The sequence below is a fragment of the Henckelia pumila genome, chromosome 2 (genome assembly GCF_033568475.1).
Source record: "Henckelia pumila isolate YLH828 chromosome 2, ASM3356847v2, whole genome shotgun sequence".
NCBI lineage: Eukaryota > Viridiplantae > Streptophyta > Magnoliopsida > Lamiales > Gesneriaceae > Henckelia > Henckelia pumila.
Window position 1 is genome coordinate 158,291,063 of NC_133121.1, and position 20,751 is coordinate 158,311,813.

The 20,751-nt window shown below is 39.4% G+C and overlaps 1 protein-coding gene across 1 annotated transcript; it reads left to right on the forward strand.

Moving 5' to 3' along the window:
• Positions 1-525: 525 nt before the first annotated feature.
• On the forward strand, positions 526-20,472 carry LOC140878776 (uncharacterized). The gene is made up of 4 exons (XM_073282395.1): positions 526-896; positions 7,094-7,525; positions 9,676-9,844; positions 20,167-20,472. Exons 1-4 carry the CDS (start codon positions 526-528, stop codon positions 20,470-20,472), a joined length of 1,278 nt encoding a protein of 425 aa, XP_073138496.1.
• Positions 20,473-20,751: the final 279 nt, after the last annotated feature.

Genomic DNA, 20,751 nt, shown 5'->3' on the forward strand with positions numbered 1-20,751 from the left:
TTTCATATGTACTATTCATATCAAAAGGGTGCATCTTTTTTTCGGGAGCTCATCACATAAGAACTCCAAAGTTAAGTGTGCTTGACTTGGGACAATTATAGGATGGGTGACCCCCTGGGAAGTTACTTAGGGTGCGTGTGAGTGAGGACATAAGCACGCTGAAAAGACACGTCTTGATACAGTGGGTCGTTACACAGTCGACAGGGGGTTCTAATCTAAATCCTCGTACTTCCAGTCAAGTGTTTGCCTTAAGCATGATCAGGCAGTGGAAGAGAATGAGAAAGTCATAGCGGGTACGTTCCTGTTATTTGATATACCTGCTTTTGCACTCATTGATACTGGTGCATCTCATTCTTTCATATCTGCACGTTTTGTTAAGAGATATAATTTGCCATACATTTCACTAGACACAGTGGTAGTTGTTTCTACCCAACGGGTCAGTCTGCGTCAGCTAAGCGACTAGTGATGGGTTGCCCTTTAGAGTTCGAAGGGAATGTCTTGATGGTGAATCTCATGATATTAGCAATGGAGGATTTTGATTGCATTTTGGAAATTGATGTGTTAACTACATACCAATCTTCAGTGGATTGTTACCAGAGATTGGTAAAATTTCTTCCGGTTGGCGATGATAGCTGGTTCTTTTACGGTGAGGGAGCACGACCTCAGATGCCATTGGTATCAGCTTTGAAAGCTTGTCGAGCTTTGGAATCTGGTGCGGAAGGCTACCTCGTATATGCAGTTGATACATTCGCTGGAAGTGGTGGTATTGAAGGTATTCCTGTTGCGAATGAATTTCCAGATGTATTTCCAGAAGAGATTCCAGGATTTCCTCCAGTGCGTGAAGTTGAGTTCGGCATAGATCTGATGCCAGGGACTTCACCTATTTCTCGAGCACCGTATCGTCTGGCTCCGTCAGAGATGCGTGAGTTGAAGCAGCAGCTTCAAGATCTATTGGACAAGGGTTACATTCGTCCTAGTGTTTATCCTTGGGGAGCGCATGTTCTGTTCGTAAAGAAGAAAGATGGGTCTATGCGTCTGTGCATTGACTATCGCCAGTTGAACAAGGTAACAATAAAGAATAAATATCCTTTGCCTCGTATAGATGATCTGTTTGATCAGTTGCAGGGTACTTCGGTCTACTCGAAGATTGATTTGAGATCGGGATATCATCAGATGCTTGTAGTAGCCCGTAACCAAAATCAGTAATTAAGGAATTAATCATAATTACTTGGGAAGAGTTCGGAAGCTCCGAAGGTGAGTTCGGAAGCTCCGAACAGGATCGGAAGCTCCGATGCAGGATCGGAAACTCCGATGGTATTACGTCAGGCATGACGTGTGTCAAGATCGGAAGCTCCGATCAGGATCGGAAGCTCCGATCACCCCTATCCGAAGTCAACAAGTGATATTTTGACACGCGGCAGATCAGGATCTTCGGAAGCTCTGATGGCAGGATCGGACGTTTCGATCGAGGTTCGGACGTTTCGATCGAGGATCGGAGGCTCCGATCGTTGTCTATAAATAGAGGGCCGAGAATTCACTTTCAATTGCCAATTTCGGATTTCCTCTCTACTCTAGTCGTATTCGAGTTGTTCAAGTCTTCCTAGGCTTGCCCCCTGGAGTCGTCGAGGCGTTCGATAGTCGTAGCGGAGTTGTGCCCAATTTCTAGAGGCATCGACATCAAAGGGCTAACGACGGACGAAGGTATAGCTTTTGCTTCCTATAAATATTTAGGAGTATGCAATAGCTTAGTTAAGGCTTTTAGAGCACTTTAATGATAGTAGTATCATTTGGCAGTGTAGAGCAGACTATAGGCGTGGACCTAGAGTTGGTAGAGCTTGCACTGATTTGAGGTATGAAAGTACTGTTCGAGATATCCTGACTGAGTATGCATGTATTATGTGACTGCATGGTTTATATGTCATTGATTTATGTTGCATTCATTTGCATACTGAGCTATCTCCTTCGAGATGTCTGTTAGTATGGTTTTTTCCCTATCCTGTTAGTGGTTGGACATCCATTGATTTGGGTCCGGAATATCCACTTGTATTTTGGTATGGGAGCCACCTCTTGAAGCGATGGCACAACGTGCTACATACCAGGGCCCGGTCTGTCTCTGTTATCTGATCCTTGACTTCGAGTTTATAGGGAGTTTACTTTGCATGCATGTATACTCATACTCTCGTACTGAGCGTTTTATGCTCACGTCTCGTACTCTGTGTTCTGGACACCCTATTCCATGGGGCAGGTTTGCGATTGGACGAGGCGGGTGGATCCAAGAGGGGCTAGTCAGTGGTTGGCCAGCTGAAGCTAAGTCTAGGTTTTTATTTCTGTTGTTTTGGTTGTAATATTCGGATAAATTACAGATTCCTTTTCTTGGGATTGTATTTGTTTATGGTTTCCACAATATTATTCTGATATCTGTTTAATTAAGTTAATTCCATGCCTAAGTTCTGTTTAGTAGGTGATCCAGGTAAGGGTAACTACATTTATGGTATTAGAGCATGCAAAAGTATTCTTGGGATTTAGTCTCATCATGAGGTATTTTTGTAGATGGCAAACTACGATGATGAGAGTAGCCACGGAAGTGGAGGCGGTCGTTGGGGCGATGCCGATCGAGAGCGTCGTCGAGAACGGCGCCATCGTCATCATGACGACGAGCATTTCACTGTGCGTCGATTCTTAGCTATGGGTCCTAAGCCCTTAGTTGGAGGTGAGTCTCCGGAGGATGTGGAGAACTGGTTAGACCACATGAAGACGACTTTTCAGACTTTCCAATGCACCGAGGAGCAGAAGATGGAGACCCTGGGTTATTTTCTGGATGGACGTGCGCGCAGGTTATGGAGGTTTACTTCTGCACCTTTTGTTGCGGCGAGAGGAGTGGCCACCTGGGCCGAGTTCCGCACAGCTTTTCAGAAGCTGTATTTTCCTCCTGAACTCAGTCAGTCGAAGGCAGGCGAGCTTCTGAGTCTGCGACAGGGAGCCATGTCTATTGATGAGTATCAGCAGAAGTTCTTTGATATGCTATCCTATTGCCCCAAGATTGCTGACAGCTTTGGGATGAAGTATAATCTGTTCCTTCAGGGCCTTAACCCTGAGATCCATGACCGTGTGGCGGTTGGCGACAACATGTCCTACGAGGGTTTGGTGAGCCGTTGTCACTAGGCGGAGGATAGCATTCGGCGGAACAGGTCTTTCCCTCAGTCGAGGCCTGCTAGTTCTTTGGGTCCCCGTGCCCAATCTTTCAAGAAGTCTGGATCTACTTCTTCTTCCTCTGGCTCTGCTGGTGTTGTCCGTTTCGGTAAGAAGGACAAGTTTGATCACTGTGGGAGGAACCATCCATCCAACAAGTGTCGTAGAGCTTCTGGAGCTTGTTTCCGTTGTGGAGAGACTGGTCATATCCGGAGGGATTGTCCACTATCTGGGGGAGGCGGTTCTGGTTCTGGTTCAGGATCTGGTTCTCAGGCCACCGTACAGCAGAGGTCGCAGGAACAGCCTGCTGGGAGTTTTCATTTGAGGCCACGAGCTTCTGGCCAGGTGTTTGCCCTGAGACATGATCAGGCAGTGGAGGAGAATGAGAAAGTCATCGCAGGTAAATTTCTGCTTTATGGTATACCTGCTCTTGTACTTATTGACACTGGTGCATCTCATTCCTTTATTTCTGCACATTTTGTTAAGAGGCATAAGTTACCATGCATTGCACTAGACGTAGTGATGTCTGTTTCTACTCCGACGGGCCAATCTGCTTTGGCTAAGCGTCTAGTGATGGGTTGCCCTTTAAAGTTCGAAGGGAACATTCTGTTAGCAGATCTCATGGTCCTGGCGACGGACGACTTTGACTGCATTCTGGGAATAGATATGTTGACTACCTATCGAGCTTCAGTGGACTGCTATCAGAGATTAGTACGCTTTCATCCGGAAGGGAGCGAAAGCTGGTTTTTCTATGGTGAGGGAGCGCGACCCCCGATGCCTTTGGTATCAGCTTTGAGAGCCTGTCGAGCTCTAAAGTCTGGCGGGGAAGGCTACCTTATCTATGCAGTTGATTTGTCCACTGAGAGTATTGGGATAGAGAGCATTCCTGTTGTGGATGAATTTCCACATGTATTTCCTGATGAGATTCCGGGTTTTACTCCTGTTAGGGAAGTCGAGTTTGGCATAGAGTTGATTTCAGGTACTTCGCCTATTTCTCGAGCACCGTATCGTCTGGCTCCGTCAGAGATGCGTGAGTTGAAGAATCAGCTACAGGATCTTTTGGACAAGGGGTACATTCGTCCTAGTGTATCTCCTTGGGGAGCTCCTGTTCTTTTTGTAAAAAAGAAGGATGGGTCGATGCGGCTGTGAATTGACTATCGACAGCTGAATCGAGTCACTGTGAAGAACAAGTATCCGTTGCCTCGTATTGATGACTTGTTTGATCAGCTGCAGGGCACGTCAGTTTACTCCAAGATTGACTTGAAATCTGGGTATCATCAGTTGAGAGTCCGTGATCAGGACGTAGCCAAGACTGCATTCCGTACTCGCTATGGGCATTACGAGTTTCTAGTGATGCTATTTGGTTTGAGCACTACCTATCATCCGGAAACTGATGGTCAGTCAGAGCGCACTATCCGTACTTTGGAGGATATGCTTAGAGCGTGCGTCATGGATTTTGGTTCAGCCTGGCAGGATCATTTGCCATTGATCGAGTTCGCGTACAACAACAGCTATCATACTAGTATTGGAATGGCACCTTTTGAGGCGTTGTACGGGCAACGTTGTCGTACTCCACTCTTCTGGGAAGAAGTGGGGGAGAGACAGGCTGATGGACCAGAGTTTATCCAGCAAGCAATAGACATTGTTGATCAGATCAAGAAACGGATTAAGACTGCACAGGATCGTCAGGCCAGCTATGCTAATACCAAGCGTAGGCCTTTGCAATTCGATGTCAGGGAGAAAGTGTTTCTGAGAGTGTCACCTTTCCACAAGATTCTCAGATTTGGCCTTAAGGGCAAGTTGTCTCCCAGGTTTATCGGTCCGTTTGAGATCTTGGAGAGCATTGGCGATTTGGCTTATCAGCTAGCTTTGCCACCGCATCTTTCCAGTATTCACGACGTGTTCCATGTATCTCTGTTGCGATGATATGTGGCGGATGAATCTCATATTCTGCAGCGGTCTGAAGTTCAGGTGAGCAAGGATTTGACTTATGTTGAGAAACCTATTCGTATCCGGGATTATAAGGATAAGGTTTTGTGGAACAAATTCATTCCTCTGGTTTTAGTTCAGTGGCAACGTCGAGGCACTGAGGAGGATACTTGGGAACTTGAAGATAGGATGCGTGAAGACCATCCTGAGTTGTTTTGATTTCATTCTTTTAGTTGTATTCAGTTGCAAACTCTGTAAACGTTTGATTTGAATAAAGAATTTTTTTGATTTCTGTATTACATTCAGTACTTAAGATCTGATTTTGAGGACGAAATATCTTAAGTGGGGGAGAATGTAGTAGCCCATAACCAAAATTAGTAATTAAGGAATTAATCACAATTACTTGGGAAGAGTTCGGAAGCTCCGAAGGTGAGTTCGGAAGCTTCGAACAGGATCGAAAGCTCCAATGCAGGATCGGAAACTCCAATGGTATTACGTCAGGCATGACGTGTGTCAAGATCGGAAGCTCCGATCAGGATCGGAAGCTCCGATCACCCCTATCCGAAGTCAACAAGTGATATTTTGACATGCGGCAGATCAGGATCTTCGGAAGCTCTGATGGCAGGATCGGACGTTCCGATCGAGGTTCAGACGTTCCGATCGAGGATCGGAGGCTCCGATCGTTGTCTATAAATAGAGGGCCAATAATTCACTTTCAATTGCCAATTCCGGATTTCCTCTCTACTCTAGTCGTATTCGAGTTGTTCAAGCCTTCCTAGGCTTGCCCCTGGGAGTCGTCGAGGCGTTCGATAGTCGTAGCGGAGTTGTGCCCAAGTTCTAAAGGCATCGACATCAAAGGGCTAACGACGGACGAAGGTATAGCTTTTGCTTCCTATAAATATTTAGGAGTATGCAATAGCTTAGTTAAGGCTTTTAGAGCATTTTAATGATAGTAGTATCATTTGGCAGTGTAGAGCAGACTATAGGCGTGGACCTAGAGTTGGTAGAGCTTGCACTGATTTGAGGTACGAAAGTGCTGTTCGAGATATCCTGACTGAATATGCATGTATTATGTGACTGCATGGTTTATATGTCATTGATTTATGCTGCGTTCATTTGCATACTGAGCTATTTCCTTCGAGATGTCTGTTAGTAGGGTTTTTTCCCTATCCTGTTAGTGGTTGGACATCCATCAATTTGGGTCCGGCATATCCATTTGTATTTCGGTATGGGAGCCACCTCCTGAAGCGACGGCACAACGTGCTACATACCAGGGCCCTGTCTGTCTCTGTTATCTGATCCTTGACCTCGAGTTTATAGGGAGTTCACTTTGCATGCATGTATACTCATACTCTCTTACTGTGCGTTTTATGCTCACGTCTCGTACTCTGTGTTCTGGACACCCTATTCCATGGGGCAGGTTTGCGATTGGACGAGGCGGGTGGATCCAAGAGGGGCTAGTCAGTGGTTGGCCAGCTGGAGCTTCGTCTAGGTTTTTATTTCTGTTGTTTTGGTTGTATAATATTCGGATAAATTACAGATTTCTTTTCTTGGGATTGTATTTGTTTATGGTTTCTGCAAGATTATTCTGATATCTATTTAATTAAGTTAATTGCATTTCTAAATTCTGTTTAGTAGGTGATCCAGGTAAAGGTCACTACATGCTAGTCCGAGATCAAGATATAGCCAAGACTGCATTTAGAACCAGGTACGGGCAATATGAGTTCTTAGTAATGCCATTTGGGTTGACTAATACGTCGGCTGTATTCATGGATCTGATGAATCGAGTATTCCGGGAATTTCTGGACACGTTCGTTGTTGTATTTATTGATGATATCTTGGTGTATTCACATGATGTGAATGAGCATGCTTACCATTTGAGGCTGGTGTTGCAGACTCTGAGGAATAGTCAGTTGTACGCTAAGATGAGTAAGTGTGAGTTCTGACTAGATCGGGTGGTATTTCTTATATCCAGGGATGGAGTTTCTGTGGATCCGAGCAAGATTGAGGCTGTAATGAATTGGTCGCGTCTAAAGACGGTAGTTGAGATCCTCAGTTTTCTAGATCTAGCAGGATATTATCGTCGATTTATAGCGAATTTCTCGCAGCTGGCTCGACCCCTGGCACAACTTACTCGGAAGGGAGTGAATTTTGAGTGGTCTTCAGAATGTGAAGAGAATTTCTGTGAGCTTCGTAGACGGTTAACTTTTGCACCTATGTTGGCTTTACTGTCTGGATCTGGAGGGTATGTGCTATACACTGATGCTTATCTTCAGGGACTGGGTTGTGTCCTGACTCAAAACGGGAATGTGATTGCATACGCCTCTAGACAATTGAAAGTTCACGAGAATAACTACCCAGTGCATGATCTTGAGTTAGCAGCTATTGTTTTTGCGTTGAAGATTTGGTGTCATTATCTCTATGGCAAGAGATTTGAGATCTTCACTGACCATAAGAGTCTCAAATATTTGTTCACTCAGGCACAGTTGAACATGAGACAGAGACGTTGGATGGATTTGCTTAAGGATTATGATTGTGAAATCAAGTATCATCCAGGAGCTGCTAATCTCACTGCTGATGCCTTGAGTCGCAAGGTTATAGTGTCTACACTTCAAATTTGTTCTGTGGCAAGTGCAATTGAAGATTGTTGTTCTTCAGGGTATACCTTCAAGCATAAGAAAGGTATGCAGAATATCCAGATGTTTCCAATCTTATCTGAGCCAGCTTTGTATTCTCGGATTAGAGATGCTCAGATGGCTGATCCGAAGACCCAACGTTTGGCTCGTTTATCCAAGGATGATAGTTCGTCTGAATTTCATTATCAGTCAGATGGTTTTCTCTGTTTATCAGGCCGTATTGTTATTCCCGAGGATGATACTCTAAGGGAGGATATTTTATCCCAGGCTCATCGTTCTAAGTTGAGTATTTATCCGGGAAGCAACAAGATGTACAAGGATTTGCGTACTAGGTTCTTGTGGAAAGGAATGAAGAGGAGTGTGTATCAGTATGTTTCGAGATGTTTGGTGTGTCAACAGGTCAAGGCAGAACACCGACGACCTGGAGGGTTACTTCACAGTTTACCTATTCCTGAGTGGAAATGGGAATTGATCGTGATGGGCTTCGTGACCCATTTATCGGTGAGCTCGAGGAATTGTGATGCTATTTGGGTTGTGGTGGACCGACTCACCAAGTCAGCACATTTCATTCCTTATAACCGGGACTACAGTTTTGACAGGATGACACGTTTGTATATCCAGGAGATTGTTCGATTGCACGGAGTGCCTGTGAGCATTGTCAGTGATCGAGAACCCAGGTTTACTTCTAGGTTTTGAGGGAGTCTTCAGCGCGCTATGGGTACTACTCTTAGTTTGAGTACAGCTTATCACCTAGGGGTGGAATCGGGTCGGGACCCGTCCCGTAACCCCCTTTCCCGATTCCTGTCCCGATAGGAATTGTGATATTTTTTTTCTTCCGATCCCGCACCCGAGAAGTTTCGGGACCCGATCCCGAACATTCGGGATCCCGTCGGGTTGGGAGAGGGTAATCCCGAATAATATTTTTTTTAAAAAAAATTCTATGAAAATATTTTTTAAAAAAAATTATGAAGAAAATCAAACAATTTCTTAATACATTACAAATAAATTAAAATTTCTTTGTATATAACCATTAAAAAACTAAAACATCTTTTTAGTACATTACAAATAAACTAAAACAACTACTTGATTAATAAAAAAACATAAAATTATTCATAATAATAAAAAAACAAAATAAAAATTTATAACTCACTGTTAATATTAAAAAAATTATATGGTATATGATTATAAAACATTAATATTAAAACATAAAATTAAAAAAATTATTTGTTAATTAAAAAACATTTTTAAAAAACTATTATTTTTATATTCGGGTCGGGTTGGAAATCCCGTCGGGAAGAGTTGCATATCCCGATCCCAATCCCGAAATTGATCGGGTCGGGACGGGTCGGAAAAAATTCGGGACGGGAAAAATTCGGGACGAAAACGGATTGAAAATTGGGACGGGTCGGGATTTATGTGAAATTTGCCACCCCTATTATCACCCAGAGACTGACGGACAGTTAGAGCGCACGATTCGTACTCTTGAAGACATGTTGCGAGCATGTTCTATGGATTTTGGTCCAGCTTGGCAAGATCAGTTGTCATTGATTGAGTTTGCATACAACAACAGTTACCATCGAAGTATTGGGATGGCTCCGTTTGAGGCATTGTACGGGCGACGGTGTCGTACTCCACTGTTCTGAGAGGAATTGGGGGAGCGACAGGTTGAGGGACCAGAGTTAGTCCAGAAGGCTATTGATATTGTTGGACAAATCAAGAAGAGAATTAAGATTGTGCAAGACCGACAGGCTAGCTATGTGAATGTGAAGAGAAGACCCTTGCAGTTTGAGGTGGGTGAGAAAGTATTCCTGAAAGTCTCACCATTTCGCAGGATTTTGAGATTCGGTCTCAAAGGTAAGCTATCTCCTAGGTTCATTGGTCCATTTGAAATACTGGAAAATGTTGGAGATCTGGCTTACAGGTTGGCTTTACCGCCGTATTTGTCAAGTATCCATGACGTGTTTCATGTTTCACCGTTACGATGGTATGTGGCAGATGAGTCTCATATTTTACAGCCATCTGAAGTACAGTTGGATACGGATTTGACATATTTAGAGAGAACTTTGCGTGTCATAGGTCATACGGATAAGGTATTACACAACAAAACCATTTCTCTTGTTCTAGTCAGTGGCAGCGCCGAGACACTAAGGAGGCCACTTGGGAACTTGAGAGTCGTATGCGTACGGATTATCCAGAGTTGTTTTAATTGTTGTATTTTCAGATGGTAACTTTTAAAATGAATCAGTATAAATAAAAGATGTTTATTCAGTATTTTACTGTATTCAGTACTTAAGATTGTTAGAGGACGAAATATCTTAAGTAGGTGGAGAATGTAGTAGCCCGATTCCATTTTACAAGATTAAGTGATTTTAAACATGTAAGAAAATGACATATAATTTTAAAAATGTCAAAACATATTTAAGGAGTCCTTATTTGGTAAAAATAATTGGAAAATCATATCCAGAACGTCCAAAAATGGTAGGGTAGGTCCCGGGGGTCCAAAAACAGTAAAGAAAAGGGTGTTCACTTCGGAGCCACCGTTGTGCAGATCGGAGCTGCCGGTACTGATAAGTGCATTTTGTATGCATTAGTTCATGATAGATTTATGTCTATTTTTTGTGAATTTATATTATTTTTATGTGTTTTTATGTGTTTTAGTGCATGTGTGTGTGTTTCGCTCCTTGGATTAATTTTGTAGGAAAATATATTTTTGAAGAGTGAATTACGGACCAGCTTTGTTCAAAAAATCAAATTTAATTTTAAATAGCTCCAAATCCAATCTTCATCGTTCCGATTAAAGTTCAAGATGTTTGAAAGCTTTTGTCCAAATTTCATCTCAATCCGACGGCTAGATCTTGAGATATGAATTTTTGAAAATTATCGCTCGGTGCAGAATTTTTGTACTGCGCGCGCGATAATCAAGCTCGCGCGCGCGAGTTTTATGTCCAGGCCTCTGTTTTTATGTGTTCCGCGCGCGCGAGGCCTATGCCACGCGCGCGCGCATGTTCGGGGGTCATATGTGTTCCGAAAAATCCTTGTTTTGAGAGAAAATTAACTGGTAGGCGTTCCGGACCATATATATAGAAGATATAACATATTTTTGAGGGTTCGGAAGCTCCAGAGCGCAGACAACGCAAGAGAAGGCGGCTACAAGGCTTGGAAGAGAAGATTTCTCTTTTCTTTTCTTCTTCTTATTTTTATTTTTGAATTATTATTTTTAATTATTGAGTAGTTTATTTTCAACCAAGACGACATGATTGGGCCGAACAAATTCATGTAGAAAACTTGGATGTTTGTTTGGGATTTTTCAGAGTTGATTTTATTTTATTTATTGTTAGATTTATATTTATCTTGTGAATAGTCTGATCAACTGTTTGCTTGCATGTTAATCGATTCCAAGTCGACAGAGGAGGTATTGATTTTGATCACTCTGATAATTAACATATTGTAAAATCGACTAGAAATAGAATTCGGTTTCAGTGTGCGGTTTGGGTGTAAACTGAATTTTCACAAATATTTAATGCATTCAAATTTGATTAGAATTACGAAAGATTAATTCATCAATATTTGAATAGGTTTGATTGTTCTAGAAATAGTCCTTTGAACAAATTAGGAGAATTTCCGTGAATTAAGATTAAATCTGAGTCCTGAATCGATTACATGTTACAAGATTTGTTCGGTACCTACGTGTGTCTTGGTTGTCTTTATTTTAATTATTTTTATCTTTAGTTATTTTTATTCGTATTTCTTAAGCAGTTTTTATTTTATATTCTTATTTTATTTAATTCAAAATATTTTCTATTATTTTGTCTAGATTAAGTAAAATAATTAAATCTTGAGAATTGACAACAGTCCCTATGGGATCGATACTTGGACTCTCAGTCCACTTTACTATTATTTGACCTGGTGCTCTTGCCAGTAGATTTTTATCAAACCGATTTAGCCGGTCAAGTTTTTGGCGCCGTTGCTGGGGATTGTTTAGTTAATATTAGGATAGATTATTTGCTTGAAACTAGACATTTTTTTTTTCTTGCATTATTTTTTTATTTTTAATTATTAATTATTTTTTTTTTACTTGTGAGGTACTTGGAGATGGATCATCGACAGGTGTTCACAAGGTTTGGCCAACAATACTCGGAGCCTTTCCATGCTGCTTGGGGGAGATTCAATGATTTGGCTAACAGGTTTAGATGTCATGATTTTTCGAACTACACTTTAGTTCAAATTTTTTATGGTGGTTTGGATGAGATTACAAGAAGTTGGGTAGATTCTGGAGCTTTGGCCACTGGCAGTCACTTGTTCAGCAGATATGAAAACAGTGCGATGCACTTGTTAAATGATATGGCAGATTTTGACTACCATTGGCATTGTGATCCTTCACTGCAGGGTTGAAGTCACCAATATCCTCCAGATATCGACTCTGAAAATTTTTCGAACCAACCACCGGAGCATCAAGAAGAGTGTGTAGGGTATTTTGAGGATCATGTGGCTCAGTTGGAGAATATTTTGCGGCAACAGACAGAGACAAATCAATTCTTAGAAAGTCGTATCAAGTTTTGGAGTCTTTTGGATGAACAGATTGCACTTCTTAGAGAACCAATTTTTGAGATCTGCCAAGAGAGTGAACTAACTGAGCCAGCGCATGAAGAAATAATTTTTGAGGAATTTTCTTGTGAAGAAGAGCCAATAGTGGGCTTGGAGGAGGAAGAAACATACAAGGCTACAGATTTTACCTCGTCAATGGTCATTTCATATGCACCGTTAGAAGATTATTTCTTGCCATTGACGCCACCTCCAAAATATTCCATCCTCCATGAGCTTCAGCCTGCAATCTGAGTCTCCTTTCGAACTGATCAGTTCCGACTGAGTGTTATTGGACCGACGAGCTTCCCATGCATATATCACGCCAAGCTTGAGGGCGAAGGAAATCAAGACCCATACGTAGAGTCGTATGATTCTTACTATGGGCGGCAGCCGCTCTTTGATGGTTGCTTCTGCATAGTCGGGCTGTAGACTATAAACTTAGCGCTTACTGGGAGGCAACCCAGAGTTCTTTCCCTTGTTTTTTATTTTATTCTTGGTTTTTTTTATTTAATTTTTACTTCTTTCCCATTCCAGTTTGCCGAGCCTGCCGATATACACAGTTTGTTGCTTCTGTCCCAGCTGATACTGTCAAGAAGGAAGAGGATGAATCGAAAACCAGGGGAGTGTTATTTTTGTTCTCATTGTGTTTTTGGTTTGTCTTTGCATTTGTGTGTTTGTTATGCATTCTGTTCATTGTTTTGAAGCATTGAGGGCAATGCTTTGGATAAGTATGGGGGGGGGGGGTTAGAATAGTTTATTTGCATTGTTTGTGTTGCATCTGTCATGTTTCGTGTTTATTTTCATATTGTTTGTTTAAGTTCGTTTGTGTTGTCTTGCATGAGTAGGATGAGTTATGGTAGCCAATGATGATGAAGTTTATTTGAAAAAAAAAATTTTGAAAAATTTTGCTCTTGACTGGACATGAGAAACTGTAGGTTGAACCATGAATATTTTTAAGCACTAATGTTAGACCAGTGAATTGTAGCGAAAGATTTGATGAAGTTTTTATCTGTTTGACCATTGCACGACAATAGGTGGTTTGTGGATCTTGATTGTGTTCTATGAATTTTGATGAGGCTCTAGTTTACACTTATGATCTTGGGCGCACCTAGAGGAAAAAAAAATTATTCAATTTCATCCGGGCCTTGAAAGGATTAAAATCCTAAAAAAAAAAAAGATTAAATTTAAGGCTAAGTATGCGGATTAAATGGTATTGATGCTCCATCCGGGCTATAGACGAGGAGATTAGAAAGAAAAAATAGAATGATTTTTCGTATCCTAGCCAGTTATAGCTAAGTCAGCGGGTAATTATTGGGGCTAAAGCAATACCGGGTGCAAAATCCGGAGGTGTGTAATTTATTATCTCAAGGGAGGTAGGTTTGTCTAGAGGTCGTTGGAAGGAATGTGCACTTGAAAAGTGAAACTTGCACTAATTTGTCACAGGTCGCTAAGCAGATTTGAGACGAATTCGGTCTAAGTTGCATGAAACTGGAATGACATTTCACACACACACGTTCACGTTAAACCGAAAGTGTATTATGAAAAGTTGAGAGCATGTTTGTGTTTTTGGTTTTGTGATTGAACTTCTCGGAGGCTTTGCACATTTATAAATCTTCCTCACTTATGTTTTTGTTTGCATGTTGTTTTTTCATGTCTTGCTCGAGGCGAGCAAGGTTTAAGTATGAGGTGTTGATAAGTGCATTTTGTATGCATTAGTTCATGATAGATTTATGTCTATTTTGTGTGAATTCATATTATTTTTATGTGTTTTTATGTGTTTTAGTGCATGTGTGTGTATTTCACTCCTTGGGTTAATTTTGTAGGAAAATATATTTTTGAAGAGTGAATTACGGACCAGCTTTGTTCAAAAAATCAAATTTAATTTTAGAGAGCTCCAAATCCAATCTCCACCGTTCAGATTAAATTCAAGATGTTTGGAAGCTTCTGTCCAAATTTCAGCTCAATCCGACGGCTAGATCTTGAGATATGAATTTTTGAAAATCGTCGCTCAGTGCAAAATTTTTGTACTGCGCGCACGCGAGAATCATGCTCGCGCGCGCGCGAGTTTCGTGTCCAGGCCTCTGTTTTTATATGTTGCGCGCGCGCGAGGCCTATGCCGCTCGCGCGCGCATGTTCGGGGGTCATATGTGTTCCGAAAAATCCTTGTTTTGAGAGGAAATTAACTGGTAGGCGTTCCGGACCATATATATAGAAGATATAACATATTTTTTAGGGTTCGAAAGCTCCAGAGCGCAGACAACGCAAGAGGAGGCGGCTACAAGGCTTGGAAGAGAAGATTTCTCTTTTCTTTTCTTCTTTTTATTTTTATTTTTGAATTATTATTTTTAATTATTGAGTAGTTTATTTTCAACCAAGACGGCGTGATTGGGCCGAACAAATTCATGTAGAAAACTTGGATGTTTGTTTGGGATTTTTCAGAGTTGATTTTATTTTATTGATTGTTAGATTTATATTTATCTTGTGAATAGTCTGATCAACTGTTTGGTTGCATGTTAATCGATTTCAAGTCGACAGAGGAGGTATTGATTTTGATCACTCTGATAATTAACATATTGTAAAATCGACTAGAATAGAATTCGTTTTCAGTGTGCGGTTTGGGTGTAAACTGAATTTTCACAAATATTTAATGCATTCAAATTTGATTAGAATTACGAAAGATTAGTTCATCAATATTTGAATAGGTTTGATTGTTCTAGAAATAGTCCTTTGAACAAATTAGGAGAATTCCCGTGAATTAAGATTAAATCTGAGTCCTAAATCGACTACATGTTACAAGATTTGTTCGGTACCTACGTGTGTCTTGGTTGTCTTTATTTCAATTATTTTTATCTTTAGTTATTTTTATTCGTATTTCTTAAGCAGTTTTTATTTTATATTTTTATTTTATTTAATTCAAAATATTTTCTATTATTTTGTCTAGATTAAGTAAAATAATTAAATCTTGAGAATTGACAACAGTCCCTGTGGGATCGATACTTGGACTCTCAGTCCACTTTACTATTACTTGACCTGGTGTCTTGCCAGTAGATTTTTATTAAACCGATTTAGCCGGTCAGGTACGAACGGAAGTTCTGATGCAGCAACGGAGCTTCCGATGTACTGTCTGAAGACGTGGCAATGAGAATTGTACACGTAGCTGCATGCAACACATCGGAGCTTCTGATCTCAACCAGTTGCAACGTGGATTCCATGCACAAATCGGAGCTTCCGATGGCACAATCGGAGCTTCCGATTGTGCTCTATAAATAGGGGTTTCGATGGCCTCATTTTTCACCCCAAATCATTCTTTCCCTCTCATTTTAGGTTTATTCTAGGTGTTTTAGATGGTTTCCAGCCTTCCTAGGCTTGGTCCGGAGGTTGGCTAGGTGCTTCCAGAGTGCTGCGGGGAGGTGCCCAAGTTCTGGGGCAATCTTTATCAGTTGGCTGACGACGGACGCAGGTATAGCTCTGGCTCCTTATAGTAAATAGGGAGTATGCTGTAGCATAGTTAAGGCTTTTAGAATAAAGTGGTAATGCATGAGTACTTTGCATTGTAGTGCTAACTGTAGGCTTGAACATAGAGCTGGTCTAGCTTGCCTAGTGTATAAGGTACGGAAGTATTATTCGAGATATCCAGATTGAGTATGCATGTATTATGTGTTTACATGGATTATGTGATTGCATGCTTTATATGACTTTACATATACAACATGTCATGACTTTATGTTGCATACATGAGCATATTGAGCTTTTACCTTAGAGGTATTCTGTAGTAGGGCGCTCACCCTACGAGTTGTGGATGGTTGGATACTTAAGTCTTGTGTCAGATCACCTTTATGGTTGGACACATGTACTAGTATCAGGTCACCAATATCCACTGGGTATATGAGTCACCTCCGGAGGCGACGGCGCGGCGTTCTATATACCCTGGGCCCGGTCTTTGAGCTTGTTTCTTGACCTGAGAGTCTTGGTACCCAGTTCATTTGCATTCATGCACACATAACACCGTATACTCATACTCTCGTACTGAGCTTATCATGCTCACGTCCCGTACTTTGTTGTATCTGAACACCCTATTCCATGGGGCAGGTCTGCGGCTGGATGAGGCAAGTGGTTCCAGGAGAGCTTAGACGATGGAGGGCCAGCAGGGTTATTGTCTAGGCTTTTGTTTCTGTTGTATTTGGGTTAATACACTGGTTTTTTCGATATGGTTGTAAACAATATTTTAATTGTTGCTTAATATTTTCGCTTTTATTTTTTATGATTTATTTGTTTAAGTTAAATACATGTTAAGCTTTTGATTAGTAGGTGATCACGGTGTGGGTTGCTACATGTAGCTTGCCTAGTAGAATTAAGATACGAAAGTATTGTTCGAGATACCCTGAATGAGTATGCATGTATTATGTATTGCATTACTTATATGACATGATTTTATCTGCTTATATTATGTCACGTTATTATGCTTCAGGCGTGATCATATTCAGCTTGTATATCCTTGTAATATCATATAGAAGAGTTTTCACAATATCCTGTTAGTGGATGGTTGAACACGTATATTCGTGATCAAGTCACCTATATCCACTTTTGAGTATGTGAGCGAGCTCCTAGTACGACAACGCATAGTGCTATATTTTTTTTAGTGGGAGCGACTACATCAAGTTCGTGTTTGCTTTTCATGTTCACGAAGATTCATATCAGGACACGTTAATTTGATGATATCCATTCGTTTGAATCATAAAAAATTACCAAACCACGAAAGGATGTCATGAACAGACATCTCTGTTCGTTTCAGACCCGAAAGAACTCTATCAACAAACGCAACTGTTCAGTTAATTGTACAGTACCGTTCCTTCAGCTCTGATTTGTACCATTTTGGTTTCTTGATTCCTCGAGGTACCATATATAATTTGTATCACGGATCTTCCACTTTTTATGGAAATCATCGACAAGAATTCTTATATGGCACGTTGGTGAATTCTCATATAATGGCACTATTCACTTCATATTATATCCTGCGATAGCCTTGGTTTTTTGCATTATTTCGTTCCTTATTTTGAATTGGTGGATACTTCTTTTATTAATGGATTAACTCTTTTGATTTATCATTGGAGACGATACTATGACGGAAAAGTCTCCATCTAAATAGTCATTTCAGCAATATTAAAATTTAAATTTTTATGAAATCGTCTCACGAATATTTTTTTAGTAAAATAAAAATAATAATAATTGAATAATTTTGAATTAACTGTCAAAAAAATATATATGTGTGTGTATTTTCTAAAAACTATTACGCTATAAACTTTTTATTTACTTAAATAGAATCTAAGAATTATCTTTCGTGGCCAATAGATTTATTTTATAGCATTCTATGTGTTTAAACTTCAAAATGTAAGAGCAGTTTGGTATAGTTAAAAACAGTGTTTTAAAAAGCTCGCTTAAGCGACGCTTAATCTAACTTAAGCTTTAATACGCTTGAACTCGATTAAGCGACCGCTTTTTAGAACGAAAGATTTCATTTGTTTTTTAAAATGAAAATATTTTTATAAATATGTATATTTATAGTTTAAAACTTGAATTATCTATTAAATCATATATTGATGGTTAATCTAACATTTTCTTTAATATTTGTCTTAAAATAATTAAAATTATATCAAAAATTAAAAATATTTTTTCACGTTTAAGCTCGTTTTAAGATCGCTTAAGCTTGAAAAGTTTTAAACTAGACCTTCACGCTTCGACGTGCTTCATGTTTTTTAGAACCTTGGTTAAAAATGGATTTGTTCTTAAAAAAGGGAAAAACGAACTTCAATTTTTTAAAGTAATGGACTTTTAAAATTTGACAATTAAATTTAATGTTTTATTTGTGGTAGGACTTGTAGTTTATAATGAACTTTATTTAGAAAAATATCATATTCCGATCAATTTTTTTTTTCCTTTCACAACAACATTATTTTTTTAAGCTGAGAAAAAAATTATTATAATTGGATGTCGAATTTCTGAAACTTCAATTAGGACAAATGAGTTGTAGTTGTAAGCCCTCGGGCAAAATCTGTATAGAGCCAATTTACGTAATACTTGCCGCCTCTTGCATGCGAGCCAATTTACCATCAGAACTTTTGAAATGTTGGGAAGGAATTTGGTGGGAAAGGGCTAAACACCAAACAATATAAGTTTTGATGCGAAAGTGTCCAAACTTGTCATATCATTCAATGCACATAAGACAATTAATCCAAATTTAAGTTACAAAAAATATATATTTTTATCATTATCATTATTCACCATATACATACAGTAAACATCTTATAAATAAATTTTAATATTTTTGAAATGTCTATATCATATATATAAAAAAATAGTCCAAATGAATCATTGAGATGTCTTCTTAAATTTTCTAGAACTATAATTTAATTTAAAATAATTTAAATTCCAACCAAAAGGTATTTATGAATAATATTTTGTCGGCAACACTTGTTTATATCTCCTTTTGTTTCGGATTTATTTTTCATTTCAAAATTACAATAGTGTTACATCTCATTAAATACATATGTAACTTTCAAAGACTGGATGGCTAAGTGAAACATGCCATTTGGCACTGAATGCCTTCACTAATTACTAAGCTCGTTTTAAGCCAGAGATTAATACCCTTAACTCTTCGTTTTATTCGTCAAATCATATATTCTCATTTATTATATCATCGTGGCGTTCAAAATTTTCATTTTTTAAAATGTAATCTTTACTTATTTTTTTAAAAAAATTCGGGATGGATCTCTAAAATCTATTGAGTTGCCTCTTTAAATTTTGAGGATTTTTAAATGCATTGTGTAACTCAACGTGTAACCCTCTATGTTATGTACATGTAGCATTACCCTTTTCCTTCCCCCATCCTGAGTAGGTGATAAGTCTCGTGAATTTATACATGAGAAATAGATCAATCAGATTCATATTTAAAATAAAAAAAATCATATTTTTTCATGTGTCGGATCAAATCGAAAACTCGTTTCACTAAATTGACCCGTAAAATCGTCTTATAAAAGTTTGTCTCATCATATCTCACTCCTTTAGTTCGCATTTCTGGGTTACATTTATCAAAATGACTTAATCCAAAATTTATTTTGTATACATTACTTGTAGATATTTAATTTTTTCTTTTAACTTATACCGTCAAATATCGATTCTTGACAAATATCAAACAAATATTAAAAAAAAATCGAAAAATTATATAAGCTGGAACTCTTGTTAATTTATCAAAAGCTATAATTAGTGGTAACAATAAAAATATAATGTCTTAATTTGTATGACAGTTATGATTTCAAATATAATATTTCAAAATTCACAAAAATCAAATGAGATAGTTTAATTTACAGGTCAATTTTAATTCGTGATACATATTCAAACATACCATAAAAATGTTAGATTTATGTCAAAAAAATTACTGTGAATCAAATAAACATGTCTTATGAATTTATACCGTTTAACAAAAGACCTATATTGGTCAAAATTTTGATCAACTAAAGATAAAATAAAAGACATTCAATAATGCTATATGGAAAGTAAAAATTGACGTCTAACTTTTTGATTATAAAAATATCAATTTGTGTCTAAGAATAATTATAAGTATCAAAATGATCATTTTCAATGATAATAAATATTCGTAAAAAAATAAAAAGATATTTAATCACGGAGAGGGACCGAACGATAACATTAAAACAACGTGATCCGGCACGCCACAACTGCGGAACATGTCCTCGAATCCAACGAGCGGAATGGACGGCCCAGATCACTCCAATCTTCCCCCTTTTTTATAAGGAGAGAGAGATTTCCCATTCAGACAAAAATCATTCCAATCCCAGCCATGTCCTGGTGGGCGGCGACGTCTGCTTTCCGGTGGATCGACGCCAGCTTCTCCCTGCCCACCTCCTTGTTCCGGTGGCCTCGCCTCTTCGCCTCCTATGTCACGCCGCCCAGCTGGAGCGCCATCCTCACTCTCAGCGCCATCGAGCCCGCCAGGTGGGCCACGCGCATCAGCCTCCCCGACATCGACGACGTCGTGTGGTCTGTCGTCTCCGCCGTGGAATCCGTCGCTCTAGTCTCCTTCCTCTGCTTCTTCTTCGTCTTCTGCGGCTGCACCATTTGAATGACTTGCTATAAGTATGATTCTCTGATACGTGTATGTATATTTCGATCCTGTTTTCTGCGATTGCTTTTGGATTTTGAATCACTGGTGCGGAAATGCGTACATTACGGGCGGAGCGTGGTTTTTGGCAGTTTTGAACTATTCAGTAAAATCAGAATCTTCCTTTTCTCTGTTTTTGTTAATTATTATTATTTGTTAATTAATTCTCAGTTATCAATTAATTAGCAATTAAGTAATGAAAAATATCTACTTGTCCATTCTTTTCAGTATTCATCGATT